This window comes from Typopeltis vanoorti, chromosome 10 (genome assembly GCF_054136105.1).
Source record: "Typopeltis vanoorti isolate ZY-2024b chromosome 10, IOZ_Tvanoo_1.0, whole genome shotgun sequence".
Classification (NCBI taxonomy): domain Eukaryota; kingdom Metazoa; phylum Arthropoda; class Arachnida; order Uropygi; family Thelyphonidae; genus Typopeltis; species Typopeltis vanoorti.
The window spans coordinates 126,281,356-126,299,388 of NC_143558.1; the positions used below are offsets into that span (position 1 = coordinate 126,281,356).

Genomic DNA, 18,033 nt, shown 5'->3' on the forward strand with positions numbered 1-18,033 from the left:
AAGTCAAACGGCTATATTTTCTGGTGAAGTTAATTAAATTAAGGGGACAAAAATCTCTTATTATTTTACAGCCAATATGTGAAACTCTAGGATTGAAAACTACGCTCTAAGAGTTTCATGCCGAAGAATGAAAATTTGAAATTCCAAAGATATCCACTTTCCGATTTGCAAAGCATAAAAAATTTTACTCCATACTTCACTTTCTTTTTGGGAATATACTGCTTACATTTCAGTCTACCTTTGAATGGCATAAGGCTTTCTTCGGCATGAAACTCGTAGATCGTAGTTTTCAATCTCAGAATTTTGCATACTGACTGTAAAATAATAAGGTTTTTTTTGTCAACTTAATCTTTTTTTGTCTTTCAACGTAGTGCAAAGACTTTCCCTCACTGATAAGCTCGGATTTCCCCCTTCAATAGCTTTCCTGAAGCCAGATCTGGAGGCATGTCTCGCCTTTTTGCATACAGTACCATAACTATCTGTACGATGCTGTAAAAGCAAATCAGCGAGTTCAGGACACATACAGGGTGTTCGGGATAAATTTGACATATTTATAATTAATTATATTTGTCCGTAAGTTACATGTATTAGCACACACTTCTCTTCATTTAAAAGTTTGGACCCTTCTTCATTCATATACAAGATGTCAGAAAGGATGGATAGCTGGAACCCACCTGAATCATGGAAGAGAATAACTTGTATCATGATGATTCGTGCCCGCCATCAAAATAAGGATATTACGACTGCTGCCCAATGCTCCCTGAATACAGTAAAAACAATCAGGCATGAACTAGAGACTTGCAATGGTGACTACGAGGATGTAGCAAGAAGAAAGATCCCTAGCAGACGATCTGATTGCGTTCGTACAGCAGAATTCCTCGCAAATCTGCAGGAACAGGTGTTGAAGAACCCTGGCATTGGAATTCGGGCTTTGTTCGTGGAGTTGCTAACTGTAGTCAAGCCCTGGATAACAAGGGTAGCCAATGGTAGGCCGTATGTATGGCAGCAGGATTCGGCCCCTTGCCACACCTCTGGGAAAAGTCAAAAATGGTTGTCTGAAAATTTCTACGACTTCACCAGTCCAAATGTTTGGCCTCCAAACTCCCCAGACCTTAACCCCATGGATTATTTTGTATGGGGCGCAGTTGAAAAAGACACCAATCGCACTTCCAGTAATACAAAAGCCCAGTTAATGGATAAAATTAAAACAGTTTTTGCGGCCCTTCCCAGGGAGACTGTAGCATCAGCTTGTTCGAGGTTCCGAAGCAGAATTGAAGCTGTGATCGATGCTAATGGTGGTTATTTTGAGTAAATCTTGTTGATAGTATTGTAATTAACTCTGCCTGTAATGTTTTTTTGTCAATTCATTAAATTTAATAGATACAAAGAAGATTTTCTTTTTCCTTACGAAACTGTCAAATTTATTCCGAACACCCTGTATAGTAATTATCCGTTGTAATGCAGTAACCTTTCCCCAGTAAAGGGTCTAGTAACTGCATTACTGCACGCATCAACAAGGGGAGATCTGAATATTTATCATGCTCGATTACAGTTTGCTTTCCCGTATAAAGTTTGAAATTCCAAAGATATCTACATTCCGATTCGCAAAGCATAAAAAATTTTACTCCATACTTCGCTTTCTTTTTGGGAATATACTGCTTACATTTCAGTCTACCTTTGAATGGCATAAGGCTTTCATCGATACTCAAGTCTCTCTCAGGAATGTAGAGTGATCTACATTTCTGACGGATTTTCATCAGAAAATCATAAATTTTGTTGAGGACTGAGCAAGGATGTGTTGCCTGATCGTATTCCTCATTATTCTGAAAATGCAAATACTTCATGATGAGACTAAATTGTTTTTCAGTCATAACATCACGAAACATTGGCATGTTCAGAATCCAGTCTGTAGACCAATACATTTTGAGAGCGGGCTTTTCCACAATACCTTGCATGATCAAGAGTACTATAAATGTAAGGAGAATGTTGACATCTATTGGGCTCCAAAGTTTACTGCGAGAATGCGGACTGTACTCAACTTGCTGATGTTGTTGGCAAGCATAAAGGTTAGTCTGTTCCAGTATGAAGGAAAGAATATCATCGTCTAAAAATAGATAGAAAGAGCTTAAAATGCTGATGGAGTCAGAGTCTTCAGTAATTCCTGGCTTACCTATAAATGGAAACCGTGGACAAGCTGGCGTACGTTCAGTAGCGGTCACCCGTTTTCTGCATGAAGACATATCTAAAGTACAGGCAGAATTGCTATCTTTAGAGCTAGAAAGATTTCTCTCCTCATCGGTAGAACAAGAGCTGCTCGAAAGGCGAATGCTCCAACTTTTCTGCATCTCAAGAAGTTTTTTTTCTTACCCTGAGTGTCACTGCTGTTGCTGCTTGCCATCTCGTAAATGAATTGTGTCTTGGGTACACTTACTAATTATTCCTTTCTGCCCAGCTCTAAGCTAACAGAGATTACTAACCCCCACTGAGAAACAGAACAATAGAACATGCAGCACACTAAAGAGCCTCACGCAATATTTGAATATTTTACAGGCAGAAATTTCTTGTTTGGTTTTCCACTTTCTTTATTCTGATATTGCATTTGAAGGATGACAGTGATTTTAAATATTAATTTCGCCTATTACCGAATATCACATAATTTCTTGATTTATAATAATCAGGAAATAATATGTATATTTTCTGATTTATAATTTGCAATTTATAATAATCACCACATAGTTTCAGTATCGAAAAATTAAATTTATATGGAACAATTACTAGAAAAAAATACCGAATTAAATAAAAACTGTACCTATGTTTCATAACAATTTTCGGGTGTGTGATAGTGATGCAACAGGGGGGGTTAAACTATCAGAGGCGAAATAAAGTTCAATTCTATAGTGAAAGGAAATGAAATTTCACATTTGATGCATTTGATATACATATTTTGAATGATAAAAATAAGCAAATGTATTGCTTACTTTAAAAATTGGAGAATAAAATATCTGAATTATGCAGAAAATATCTACATATAAATTTAAATCATAACTGTTAACGATACCAAGCTATTTTAAACCTGGTTTTACTCCATTTCCCAATAAGCAAATGGACAAACAAGTCAAGTTTGCGCCTGCAAGTGTTGCAAGTCTAGCTGATCCTACAGGCAGTGCAAGACCAAGGCAACTCATGGCAAAAGTAGAATAAGCTCTGATCACTAATCTCAATATTTACCCTTAATACAAAGCACATCTCCTAGAGGAGATGTATGATGTTTTGTATTAAAGGCAAGGGGTGCCACTACCCAGACCGGTTTTGACCTTTATTGAGGTCTTATCAGTGGGAGCCAGGCTAGAAATACCAAGATTTTAGTAATACAGAGATTATAAGTATTTTACCAGAACAAGTTACCATAAAGTGTTTTAACCTTATTAAATAAAAAATCTCAGGAGGAGATATAAATGTAGAAAGCATTTTACCTTGGGTATAATAAATGTTAAAGATACCGAGCTATTTTAAACCTGGTTTTACTCCATTTCCCAAGTAAGCAAACAGACAAACAAGTCAAGTTTGCACCTGCAAGTGTTGCAAGTCTAGCTGATCCTACAGGTAGTGCAAGATCAAGGCAACTCATGGCAAAAGTAGAATAAGCTCTGATCACTAATCTTAATATTTACCCTGAATACAAAGCACATCTCCTAGAGGAGATGTATGATGTTTTGTATTAAAGGCAAGGGGGCCACTACCCAGACCAGTTTCGACCTTTATTGAGGTCTTATCAGTGGGAGCCAGGCTAGAAATACCAAGATTTTAGTAATACAGAGCTTATAAGTATTTTAACAGAACAAGTTACCATAAGGTGTTTTAACCTTATTAAACAAAAATCTCAGGAGGAAATACTTATAAGCTCTGTATCTAATAGGTGTTTGACCGACTGACTATCAGCATTAAATCTGGCAAGATGGTAAAAGTCATTCCAGTCAGTCAATTTTCCACATGGATCCATGTAGGAGAGCATGATTCCCATGAAGACGTCCAAATAACAGGAAAATGACTGCTCCCATATATGCTTTCTTTGATATTACATGTGAGCAGTGGATAAATGACAGGAGAGTAGATAGTAAGATCTATTGCAGAATATAAGTGGGTAGGCATATGGAAGAGGGACTTGCTCAATGATACAACCTCATTCTGTGGTTGTATCATTGAGTGTTGCAACCATTAAGGTCATTCATAAGAAGTATGAGCTCAGACAGTTACAATATATGATGATCAAATTCCATTTCAAAATCTGGTGGTAAAAAAAATGGACATACTGCAAAAAGAAATCCCATAGATAAGCCAATTGATACTGCTTCTAGAGCAGTATTAAGGTGCAGATGATGGATTGGAGTATAACATAGTGACTCCACCACGAGCAGGACATCTCCAGTTCTGTCCTTGTGTACAACAGCAAAATTCCTTGTGGTAGGGTCCTCACTAAGCAGACAGAATTTTAATATTACTGATATTCTGGTGAAACCCACAACAGTTCCACTGTAAAAATTTTCCTATTGTTTTGGCTTTATAGACTTCTTTGATTTCTGGGAGGTTGAGGGCTTACCTTTATCAGGTATATATCTATCAACTGCTTTCAGGAAGGATAGACTGTCAGCATCCATCTCTTCCTCTGGAAAAGAATTCAATACATCATATGAAGTGTCAGGATTAGTTTTCGAGTTTAATTTACTTTCAGTGGTATCAGAATGTCCAGTTTTTCAGTGGGGTGTCTTGTGGTTCATATTTAAGTGATATCCTTGCAATATTTTTTTTTCAAAAGGGTTCGCATTAAATGATTCCATTTTTGGATTTGTTTCTGGAGTTAGACTGTATGTCATGTGATTACTGAACTCAATAGAGAAACACTGCCAATCATGAAGTTCAGATAGTACGGTGAAATTATCAGATGGTGGGACAGACATGAGTTTGAGTTGCTGTTGAGATATTTTTAGCTGATCCCTTCTCAGTATAAGAGAATCTCAGGACAGGTGTAGTGGTGGCTTACTTCCTTCTTGCATCCTGATATATTTTGTTCTGCTTTAACCTTTTGTATTTCTTGTTCATCCTTCCACTTCTGACATACATGGGAGTAACTGCGTGGAAAGGCTTATGTATTCATCACACATGTTGAATTGGATTTTAACAGTATTTTAACTAATACAGATTGATAAGAAAATAACTATTTATTAACTTAAAAGCTAATATTTTGCAAGTATTATATCGAGCATTTTCAGAGCACACAAACAAAGTTTGTTACAAATGCGAGACAACCACAATACGGCGTAACAGTGGGGCTAGTATAAGTAATTGCATTGTGCAACACAAGACTAAAGTCCTAATATGTCCTTAGATGGCACCTTAATAGGACTTTAGTCTTGTGTTGCATGCTGCAATTACTTATACTAGCTCCACTGTTACACCGTATTGTGGTTGTCTTGCATTTGTAACAAACTTTGTTTGTGTGCTCTGAAGATGCTGGATATAATACCAGCGAAATATTAGCTTTTAAGTTAATAAATAGTTATTTTCTTATCAATCTGTGTTCGTATCAATACCGTTAAAATCCAATTCCACATACATGGGAGTAAGCTGGATGATCTTCCTAACAGTTGACACATTTACCTTTTTTGCAGAGCAAGATTTGTTATCATGCTCTTTACTACCAATATCAGGCACAGGGGGATAGTGCTACAACAGGTAGTTTGGGCATGTCCATATTCTGACATTTGAAGCACCTCAGTGGACTGGGGATGTACAGTCCAACAGGACAGATGAGATACCCTGCTTCTACAGATGGTGGTCACTTAAGTGTATCAAAAGTAAGGATGATGTTCCTAGCTGGAACCAAATGACCATCCCTACATATCAGAATGTGCTCATACCTGTTACTCCCTGATGCTTAAGTTTAGAACATATCTCTTCGTCATGATCATTAAGGAGATCCCATTCTTAGATCACTCTTCTAGAAGAGTTGATTGTTTTATGCGGTATTACTGTAAATGATATTCAACCCACTGATGTTGCTCTGAGTAGTTTTTAAGCATGTTGTTTCTTAAAAACATTTTTAAGAAACATGATGTTTTTACAAGGATATCACTAGAACATAGTTTCTTAACTGTTTCTGAAGAGCCTGCCAGACCTTCTGAACCCTTTTGAATAAAGAAAAGTGCAATTTTCCCTAATGGCTTTTTGCCTGTTGCATGGATGATCAGAAAAACTGGTACATTTATATGGGTATCACATGTTTTTTTGTTTCTTACTTCTGTTATCAAATGATGTATTTTGGATATCAGTAGTTGGTTGGGATCTTGTTAGGGTTGCTCTAGCTGCTTGTAACTATAGTTACAAGCAGCTAGGGCAGAGAATGCTGGCAGAATGGTCTAAAAGACACCAGGATTGTTATATTTGTATACAAATGTAAGGAGTATTCAAAATAAGAGAGCTGAGTTCGAGGATCAAGAATTCATGCTCAAGGGGGTTCTTGGTTTGGCGCCTAAGTTTTGGTGGTCACACCAAAGAGAGGGGTGTGGTATTAATGGCTACAGTACAGAATGTTGGTGTGGTAGAATGGCCTAAAAGGAAGGAGGATTGTTATGTTTGTATAGAAATCTAAGGAGTATTCAAAATAAGAAAGCTAAGTTTGTTGTATTAATTGAGTCAGAATGCCCAAAGATAATTGGTATAAGTGAACCTTGGTTATCAGAGGATGATGTGATGTTGAGATTAGAAATGGAAGGATATACAATTTTCTGGAAGGATAGAAAGGTGGAAAGAGGAAGGGAAGGGGAGTACCATTAATGATTGCAGAGGAAATCTCCACAAAGTGCAGACGCTGACAGTACATATGCAGATTTCAAATCTGTATGGTGTGAAGTTGAAATTAACAGTATAGTATATATGATAGAATGCTTTTGTAGGCTAGAGAATGTAAAGAATATAGATTGTGAAATGTTTAGACAAACTGGTTGGGCATATAAAAAGAAGGTGATTCTGATAGGAGACTATAATTATAGGAATATCAACAGGAGGAGGAGGAGACAGCATACAGGAACAAGGAAAGCGAGAAAGAACAAGAAAATTCTCAGTTGAATTTCTGAGGGATAAATGTCTTAAGCAGAATGTGATCAAAGTAACCAGAGGCTTTAGTGTTTTGGATGTGGTGATAACTTCACAAGATATAGTTGTTAATGAGGTATTGACTGCTGCCATTTGATACGAGTGATTATGAAGTACTTGTTTGGGAAGTGTGAAACAAGAAAAGGTTACTGCCAAAAAAGATATATGTGGAATTATAAGGTGGGTTTATTCATATTAAGTGGATATTGAATCCAACATTATTTCTTAGCCGAAACAAAAAAAATCTAAGAGTTTCATGACAAATATAGAAAACTATAAATGTTTCGGTGAGTCCAAGTGTAAACCAACACCTGGTACATGCTGGGGCAACTCATAGTAAAGGTGGAGTAAGCTCCGATCACTGTCCTTAGTACTTTTCCATAATGTAAAACACAACTCCTAGGAGATGTATGTTGTGATACATTATGGAGGCAGGTCACTACCCAGACCAGTTTCGGCCTTTTTTGAGTCTCATCAGTGAGTAGGTAGACCCAGATGTAAATACTGAGGTTGCAGTAGTGGAGAGGTTATTTCTTTCCTGTACAAGTCACCAAAAGATCCACTTAATTTGAATAAAATTACCTTGCCAACGTGAAGCCTATTGGCTCTTTATCTCAGCAATTTAGTAGTGCACCTTTTGGCGACTCGTAAAGAAATATGCTCTGCACTACTGCAACCTCAGTATTTACATCTGGGTCTACCTACTCACTGATGAGACTTCAAAAAAAAGGTCGAAACCGGTCTGGGTAGTGACCTTCCCCCATAATATATAACAACATACATCTCCTAGGAGTTGTGTTTTACATTATGGAAAAATACTAAGGACAGTGATCGGATCTTACTCCACCTTTACTACCAGTTGCCCCAGCATGTACCAGGTGTTGGCTTATGCTCGGACTCGCCAAACTTTTATAGTTTTCTATATTCGGCATGAAACTCTTAGATTTTCTATCTTTGAGTTTCTTTTTCGGCTAAGAAATAATGTTGGATTCAATATCCACTTAATTTGAATAAAATTACCTCACCGAAGTGAAGCCTATTGGCTCTTTGTCTCAGTAATACGGTGGGTGATTATGGGAAGCTCTGTAGTCAACCACCATTGATATGTTGGTTAGATGAGCTGTGCAGAAAAGATGTTGACAGTGCATGGAAATTCATAAAGCAGTATCTGATACAAGCAATATATAACTGCATACCAAGAGATAAGCAAGTAAATAGAGTAAGTGTGAAATGGATGAACAGTGAAATCAAGCAAGCTGTGCTGGAAAAGAAAATGCTATGGAGGGGGGCAGTACAACACAGTAGTTGGTGGCAACTGGTTTGATTAAAAGAATAAACTGCAGATTAGGAAGGTAAAAAACATGGTAAAGAAAGAAGAGGTGCAGAATGAGAAGAGATTGGCTGGTCAGGCCAAAGTGAATTCAAGGGAATTCTTCCACTCTATGACAAAATAGAGAAAAAATAATAATGGCAGTTTGATGGTGGTGGATTATCATGGCAGCAGAGTGAATGTTACAAAGGATATAGTGGAATCAATGAATGAGCAATTTATCAGAGTATATCATACTGATAAGATCTACGATACAGGCATAATCCCTCAAGACTAGTTACAGTTGACCTTCATCATGCTACCTAAAAAAGCAAATGCAAAAACTTGTAACGACTACAGAATGATCAGCCTAATGAGCCATGTTCTCAAATGTTTCTGAATATAATTCAAAAAAGAATATATAGAAAATATGAAGACACCATTGGTGATACCCAATTCAGCTTTAGAAACGGTTTGGGAATGAGAGAGGCTCTATTCTGTTCTCAAATCTTATTCCAAATATGTAGTGACCAAAACAAGGAAGTATTCATTTACTTCATCAGCTTTATGAAAGTACTTGACAAAGTCCAACATAATAAAATGATTGCACTATTAAAAAGAAATGGATTAGATGGTAAAGATATCAGGATCATCGAAAACTTATATTAGAACCAAAAGGCATCTGTTCAAAGTTGATGATATTATTACAGACTCCATTAACATCGAACGAGGAGTAAGACAAGGATATGTGCTGCCACCTCTTCTTTTTAACACATACTCAGAAGCCATATTCCAAAAAAATCTTAAAAGGAAGAGAGGAAGGGATTAATCTGAATGGTGAAATCATCAGTAACATTCAGTAACATTCATATGCTGATGACACAGCTCTCCTGGCTGACAACATCAGGATCTTCAAAATCATCTGGAACTAGTGAATGAAACAGTGACAAAGTTTAAATATCTCAGATGCTGGTTAAATGAAGAATGCAATCCAGAAATGGAAATAAAAGTTGGAATTGAAATGGCAAGAAAAAATTTTCTCCTGATGAAATCAACACTGTGTAACCACAATTTAAACTTAGAGCTTAGAGTATGCATGGTCTGTACAGCTGTACGGTGCAGAAACTTGGACTTTGAAGACAACATCAATAAAAAAACTTGAAACCTTTGAGATGTGGTTATACAGATGAATGTTAAAAATCCCATGATAGTAAAAACACCCAATCAGGAAGTATTGGAACAAATGGAGAAATCATGTGAACTTTTAGACATCATAAAAAGAAGGAAAACTGCATATCTTAGTCATCTACTTCGTAGTGAAAAATATAAGATACTTCGATTGATTATAAAAGGGAAGATAAATGCAAGAAGAGGACAAGGAAGATGAAAAAAAATCTTGGCTGGTAGACATCAGACAGTGGACTGGCATGAGCTCTGAGGGACTGTTCAGAGTACATGAGGATCGCTCAAAATTTGCCAAGGTGGTCACCAACCTCAGATAGGAGATGGCACTCAAAGAAGAAGAAGATATAAATGATACTGTGCAAAATATAAAATGGATAATTTACTAGTGTAAATGATACAGTGCAAAATATAGAATAGAGGAAAGTATTAGGAGAACTGGAAGTCAAAGAATCAGAGGTGTATTAGGTGTTGGGGATCGGGATAGATGTATGACTATAGGAATGAATGACATATCATCACATATTCTTAAGGAATGTGCACAACAGTTAGCCTCTATATAGAAGTAGCCCAGTCGTGAAGTTACTTCACATGCAAACTTTGTTTGCTTACACTTGGATAAAGGATGAAAGGAACCAAGAATATAATTTCTTGGCATCTTTAATTCATAGCATAACTAACTGTAAAGAAAAAAAACTTTCAAATTTCAACAGTTATCCATGTCTCTGACCTGGTAATTTAATGAAGGTCTTATAGCAGGTAAGATTCATAAGGTATGGAAAGAAGGCAAAATACTACCACTCCATACACATGGTTCTAGGAGAGAAGTATCCAATTATAGACCAGATTGTATAACTGCAGTTAGATTGGTTAGGAATAGAATACAATATTGGGTTGATGGCCATAGTATTCTTTATGATGGTCAGCATGAATTTGTAAAAGGTAGGGCATCTTTCAGCAATTAATTTGCATTTTATGATAGGGTAATGAATGTGTTAAAGAAGAATCATATGCAGTGATATTCTTGTACTTTGCAAAAGCATATGACAGATGACCACATGATAAGTAGGTGTACAAACTGCACAGGATGGGAATAAATAGCGTATTGCTTAGATGGATGTGCTAATGGCTCTTATACCAGCAAGTTATATATGATGGAGCAGTGCTCACAAAAGGAGGGTAACCAGTACTGTGCTCAGGTTCTGCTCTTGGGCCCTGCCATTTAACTAGTTTGTAATGATATATCATGTGGAGCAACTAGGGATCTTCAGTTATTTGCTAATAATGCAAAGTATAGGAGCATTATAAGTAGTACTGCTGATGTTAATTCCTTTCAAGATGATCTGAATAGACTCTTGACTTGACAAAGGAGTGAGATTGTATTAATAATATTAACAAGTGCAAGATGTTGCATTTTGGAGTGCAGAAATTTAAGGATGTGGACTATACTGATGGTGCTGTACTACAAGAAGTAGACGAGATTCGAGATTTGGGAGTGATGGTTAACAGCAGCCTGAAGTTTAGAGGGAATATTGCAAGTGATGCAAAGACTGCACATCTTAGTGCTGTGACAATAAGAAGCACACTGACATACAAGGATAAGGAGGTGGTTGTGCCACTGTAAAAAAAAGCACTGGTCAGTAAACAAACTATTGTGATCAGATTTGATCACCTGGTTTTCAATGTGATGTGGAAACACTGGAGAAGATCCAGTGAAGAGTGACTAACAAAATATCAGAATTCTGGAATGCTACTATGGAGAGAGGTGAAGAAATGTGGATTGCAGAGTTTGGTGGACAGGAGGAAAAGATGTGATATGATAGAGATGTTTAAGTTAGTGAGGGGTTTTATCAGATAAAACCAGAGGGAATTTTAAATAGTAGAAGGTGAGAGGGAAAGAACCAGAGATGCCATCCTTGGAAGTTATGTAAGAGTGTGGTGAAGAGGGGTATGAGAAATACATTTTTTACATTAAAAGTCTGATAAATGCATGATAAATATATTGCCAGTTGAATGAACCTCCCACAACAGTCTACTGACTCAATGAGGATGACACAACAACAACAACAACAATAATAATAATAATACAGTAGGCCCTTGATTTAATAGAAAAAAAAATGTTTGTCCTAAAGGAAAAAACAAGAACCTTTTTTTATTATTATTCACAAATAGAGCATGCTAAAAGGAGTTAATGAGTCAACATTATCTTATCACGCATTTGGTGTTGAGTTCAGGGTATTATGTCTAGGTGAGGGAGGGGAAGTGATTAGGAGTCTGTGTCACCACTGTCAGTCTTCCAGTGCAGTTAGTTCTACTGTTTACATTTTGGTTGTTTTTGCATTTTCGTTGTGATTTTTATATATTTTATAATAAACATGTAAGATTTGTCTACCATGATTATGGCCTCACAAGATAAAGGTATAAAGCATAAATTGAGTGTTACACAAAAATTAAAACTGATTGAGAAGCTTGAATGTGGCATGACTGTTACACATGAGGGAGTTGGGGCATCTAATTTTCAGGACACTCTTCTGAAGGCTGGTAACAAAAATGCAACTGAGAATGACATGTAATAGTGGCTTGAAAATGATGAAGGTAATCTGGGCCATTAAATTTTTTTCTGAGGCAGAGACTTCACGAAATGTTCTTCAAGGAGAATAAGAGGATGCTGAATGATGATGACAAAGATGAAGAATCAGTTGCACCTCATCCTAAATTGTCTGCTATAAGACAACATGTGGATGGCATCATACATTATAGTGAATCGTCATCAGACCCTAATTGCTTCCTTATTATGAAAACATTTTAGAGAATTTCGATCTACATTAAAAAGGAAGGAGCACCATGGTGTAAAGCAACTGAAGCTCGATGATTTCTTCAATGACCACTTCATCAACTAGATGTGTTTCCCCAGAACCCTCTACCAACAAGGAATTAACACCTCCCCCTCCATATGAGTTGTATTTCTGACTCTGAAAAACGTAATTCTTTCAATTAAGTTAATATTATGTATTTCTTCTTTTTTAAACATTTTTTTGTGTTATCGATTCAATGAAGTTAAAGAATTTTGAAGTATTTTTATCCCTCTGAGATGCTATAAATAAAAAAAAATAAAAAAAAAACCCACTAATGTTCACACTGAAATCAACTTTGTGTGAACTTTAAGAAAAAAAAAAAAAGTGGTGGAGACACTCCTTTAGTTACATTGTATAGTTTTTGACATGTTTAATAAAATAAGGTTTGGCTCCTATTATAAATTTATTTTTATATTTTTAATAGATGTTTTAGCGGTATGTATTGTTCCTCTTTATCGAGCCTTGATAAGATCCCATCTTGACTAATGTGCACAGATCTGGGTACCAGGGTTTCTTGGTGATGATGGGGAGCTGGAGAGGATCCAGAGGCAAGTGACCAAGATGGTAAAGGTCTATGGAATGAACCTTAGAAGAACAGGTGGAAGATTTGTGGGTTACAGAAACTGGTTGATAGGCAGGAAAGCAGTGATATGATTGAGACATACAAACTACTGAAGTTTTTACAAGATTAATTCAGAGGAGATTTTTTAGAACAGGTCTGGTGGTGGGAGAACAAGGGGCCATCCATAGAAATTGAGTAAAGGTGTAGTTAGCAAGGATGTTAGAATTAAGATTTTTGTTTGGAGAGTAGTGAATGAGTGGAATACATTGCCACAGTCTGTTGTGGGTGCCATGACTATGAATGAGTTCAAAGCAAAGAATGATAGCTACTATGCAAATGTTGGATAGTTCTTGACATAATGTTTAGGGCCTCCCTCAATGAGTCTAAGGACTCCTTGGAATTGCCCATAATAATAATAGTAGTAATAATAATATTTTAATATATCCTGCAATTGTAAGTTCAAAATTAACATATGTTTTTAAAATACATTCAATTTAACAGCCTTTTGGCAACTGCAGACACAACCTCCCACAATTAGTCTGTCAAATTGAGGCCTACATTAATAATATTATAAAATATTTTAACATTAAGATAATTTCTTTCAACATTAATTTCAGGTGTGCATAAATAGATGCCAAGTTTTTAATTTTTTAAAAGCAATTTATTATATACTATTTGAATGTGAAATTAATTGTTTATGTAGCAGAGTGCTGTCATGATAATGTACATCGATTTATTACTATAGATGTGAATCCAAGTCTAATTTATAGTAATAAATCGATGGTTACCATTAAAGGATCTGATGAAGAGCAAGAATTTTTTTTTTTTTTAAGGAAGAGACATTTTCAGCATGAGAGATATAATTAGAATAACACAATTGTGTTAGATATTTACAATCAGATCTGAGTAGTCTTTGAAATGTATTGTAATCAGTAGGAAAAAATTTTAGATCATAAGAAAACCATTTGGTCACAGGTTGAGTCTTGCAACTCCATAGAAGTCCTGAATAATGATGATGATAATTGATTATCATCATTAGAATAATGCTGGCCAGGTTGGCTGAGTGGTTAGCATATCCTCTCTCCAGCCAAAATGCTGCAGGTTTGAATTCAAGCGTGGGCATGGTTGTTTGTGATTGTCTGTGAAAAAAATATTAGTGATGGCAGTGGTGGGCAATAAATGGCATCGATGCAGATGAGTTGCTGTAGTGGGTGGAGACTAGGTGCCCTCCTTCGATGAGTCTTCAGCCTCCTTGGAGGTGTCGCATAATAATAATAATAGACACAGAAGCTTCAGTAGAGAGATTATGCAATAAACAATTCTAGTTAATTAGATTTCTATACCCAGAATGATGTTAAGTGCAGTTAATGTCAGTTTGCCTAGAATGTTATGCATAGCTGGAATAAAAGAAGATACTCTGAGAAATGCATAATGGTGTAAATGGGATCCAAAAGGTATATAGAGTAATGGGATAAACTTTGGAAGTGGATGTATATAGTGAAAAGAACAAAACAATCTCAAGAAAAGAATAGTGTCACAAAAGTAAGTTTTTGACTTGTATAAGAAAACAAATTTCAAATGATATTGGGTAGGTTTTGTTTTGTTTTGTAATGATGTAATGACACAGTTATTGTCCTGTGGTGTTGCTCTCTTAATTTATTTCATTCAGATTGTTTGGTTCCTGGTGGCACTTGATATCAAAAATAGTATCCATAAGGAAGCACATAAACAGCACCGAGAATTTCACTGAAAAAATGTTTATCGTTAACAAACTATTATGATGAATGAAAATTCCACAGAATTTCACAAAAATTAAGACATTCAACTGTCAAAAATAGACATGCTAACAAGCTTCGGCATTGTCTCCCTCTTCACTAATATTCCTCATAAGCAGATAACAGAATTGTTAACTCAAAAATTTCCATCCAATATTGTGAAATTATTCAATCTGCTATCACATCAACAGATACTTCACATGTGAAGACAAAATTTATAAACAAAAGGAAGGAACAGCAATGGACTCTCCCTTATCATCTAACTTAGCCAACCTTTTTCTGGAACATCTAGAAGATAGAATTTTTGCTCTTGAACCAAAACCAAAAATATGGCTATGATATGTTGATGATGTCTTGCATTCTGGAGTCACTCTGAACAAGAACTATACTCAATTCTAGATAAGATCAAAAACTTTTATCCTTGCATCAAATTCACATTAGAAAAAGAATCACCATAAGGTATCTCCTTTCTTGATATGCACATCCAATGAAAACAAGATGGTTCCATTTCCACTTCTGTCTATCGTAAATCAACATTTTCAGGTCGTTACATCCACAATTCATCGGCTCATCATCCATCTCAAAAATATGGCATCATAAAATCTTTGGTATCCAGAGCACACAAAGTTTGTTCCTCTGAAGAATCTTTAAAACAAGAATTGGAAATGATTAAAGATATAGCCTTATTAAATGGATACAATCCAAAAACAACTCAAAAAATCATATCAGCCACTTCCCTACACATCAACCCAGACAATAAGAAGCCTGTAGGATTCCTATACCATATATCAAAGGCATCTCTGAATGTCTGTAAAAAATTATGAACAAATACAAACTTGCCACTACCTATAAACCAATCAACCAGATCCACAATTTGCTACCTTCTCCAAAAGACAAATGCTCACCTATGATTATATACACCTGGAGTATACAAAATTCCATGTTCTTGTAAGATGTCTTACTATGGACAAACAGGAAGATCTATAAGTAAATGCATCTCTGAACATCAAGACCACATCTGTCTTATCAAACCATACAAATCTGGAGTTGAAAACCCTAAACATAGGATCCAATGGAAAAACATCAAGCTGCTACATAGATCCTTATATAAACATGAGCATTTATATGAAGAAAGTGCTGAAGACTTACATCACAGACCCAATCTGAACAGTAATGACTGTGTCACTTTCCCAGAAGTCTGGGAAATTATTATCCTCAATTGTATAATAAATTTATCAGATATATTTTAATGTAATTTTAATTACAGCCATTTTTTTTTTTTGGGGGGGGGGGGTCCTCAAACATGCTGCTGTACGCATAGAGGGATTCCAATGCAAGCATGTGCACTAACTGTTCCTTTGAATATAATGCCTAATATTGTTCATAATAACTGTACTGATGACGTCTTAAGATACTTATGACGAAATATTTACATCTTATTTAAAATTTAAAAATTTAATTACTGTTGTATACGTGTGAATTTTTAGTTATGAATAATCCACAGTTTCACTATATAATAGAGTTCAAAGGAAGATGATGGACTATGTTTTTTATTATTATTGCATGAGCACCTCTATGTTGTACACTGAAAAAACTTCAAAAACCACTGCTGCTTAGCATTTGACTATATGAATTCACTATGAGTTTTTATGAATGTTTACATATAGATATATATATATATATATATATATATATAAAATTCTGGTTAAAAATACTTACCTTCATTATGATATAGAAAGTAACATATAACAGAAGATTAATGATGAAAATGGCAAGTAGATAAGAAGCAAAATCATGAGGTTTTGTTATAATGCCATATATAGATCTAAAAAAAAAAAAAGATAATTAAAAATTATATAAAATTTCATCTCTTTATTTCATGGATAAATACTCTAGAAAAATGCTTAAGTTTTTCAGCTATTATGAAATGACATTATATCATGTAACTCCTGACACATTCTAGATCAAGTTTACACTTACAACTGAAGTAAATATCCTGCATGACATATGCATAAATGAACAATAAACAATATGCATAAATGGAAAACAGAACTTTCAAAGGTGTTCTTAACTTGGTGTTTTCAGGTTTTATTTGACATTAATGTATATCAGTATCAGAATGATTTGAAATGGACTGGAATTGTAGGCATGGGAAAATGTATGTCACTTCAATGTCAGTAAATGCAAAGTCATACACTTTGGCATGATTAGATATCCAATTTTGTATTATAAATTAAAGATGCCAAGAAATTATATTCTTTTAATTACAGCTTAAAGCTTAAAGTTTGCCTGAAATATTTTCAGGACTGGGCAACTCGTATATAGAAAGTAATGCTTTCACATCCCTTGCCTCAGTATCCCAAACCACAAAGCACATCTCCTTACGGACATGTATAATCTTATGCATAGTGGGAAGGGTGGGAACCAGACCCAAAGGTGATGCCAGAGTTGAAATAATACAAAGTCATATTTCCGTATAAGAGTAGCCAAAAGGTGTCACACCTTAATATTAAAATACAAGTGGAAAAATTTTCAACAACAATGTCATATTATATTGGTGTGATTATGCTAGAAGAAAGTGATCAGGCTAGGGATCTTGGAGTGTTAGTTAGTAGACTGCAAATTGCAGTTCAGGGGCAATGTAGCAAAGACTGCAAATACAATTCAAAAGATAATTGCAATGCTGAAATGAACTTTCACATGCAAACATAAGGATGTCATTTTGTCTCTTTACAAGGCATTGATAAGACATCACTAGGACCAGTATGCATAGGTCTGGTCTCCTGGGTTGCAATGTGATTTTGATAAAGTAGAGAGAGAGAGAGTGCAAAGGAGAGTGTCAAAAATAATATCAGGATTGTGGAATTCTGATTATGAAGACAGACTGAGAATTTTTAGCCTGCAGACATTAGCCAACCAACAAGAAAAAGAAGGATGATATGATTGAGACTTATAAACTTCTGAAAGGGTCATACAGGATTTCAGCTGATGGAATTTTTCATTTCATGGAGGGTGTGGAAAGTACAAGAGAGCATCCTTGGAAGGTGAGAATGAATGCCACTAAGAAGAGGATGAGAGCTAGATTTTTCTCTCATAGGGTGGTGTGCGATTGGAATGGAGTGCCATTGGATGTTGTGTGTGCAAGTAGTGTGAATGAATTCAGGAATAAGTATGATAGCTGGTGTGTGTAGCAAGTGGCCT

General features: G+C 35.6%; 1 protein-coding gene across 1 annotated transcript in view; it reads right to left on the bottom strand.

Annotated features, from left to right (window-relative positions):
- Positions 1-18,033, bottom strand: part of LOC150102777 (SID1 transmembrane family member 1-like) — a 582,520-nt gene that overhangs the window by 87,475 nt on the left and 477,012 nt on the right. The window contains exon 21 of the mRNA XM_090399394.1: positions 16,552-16,657. Coding sequence (XP_090255520.1) covers positions 16,552-16,657 — 106 coding nt within the window. The remainder of the gene's footprint in view (positions 1-16,551; positions 16,658-18,033) is intronic.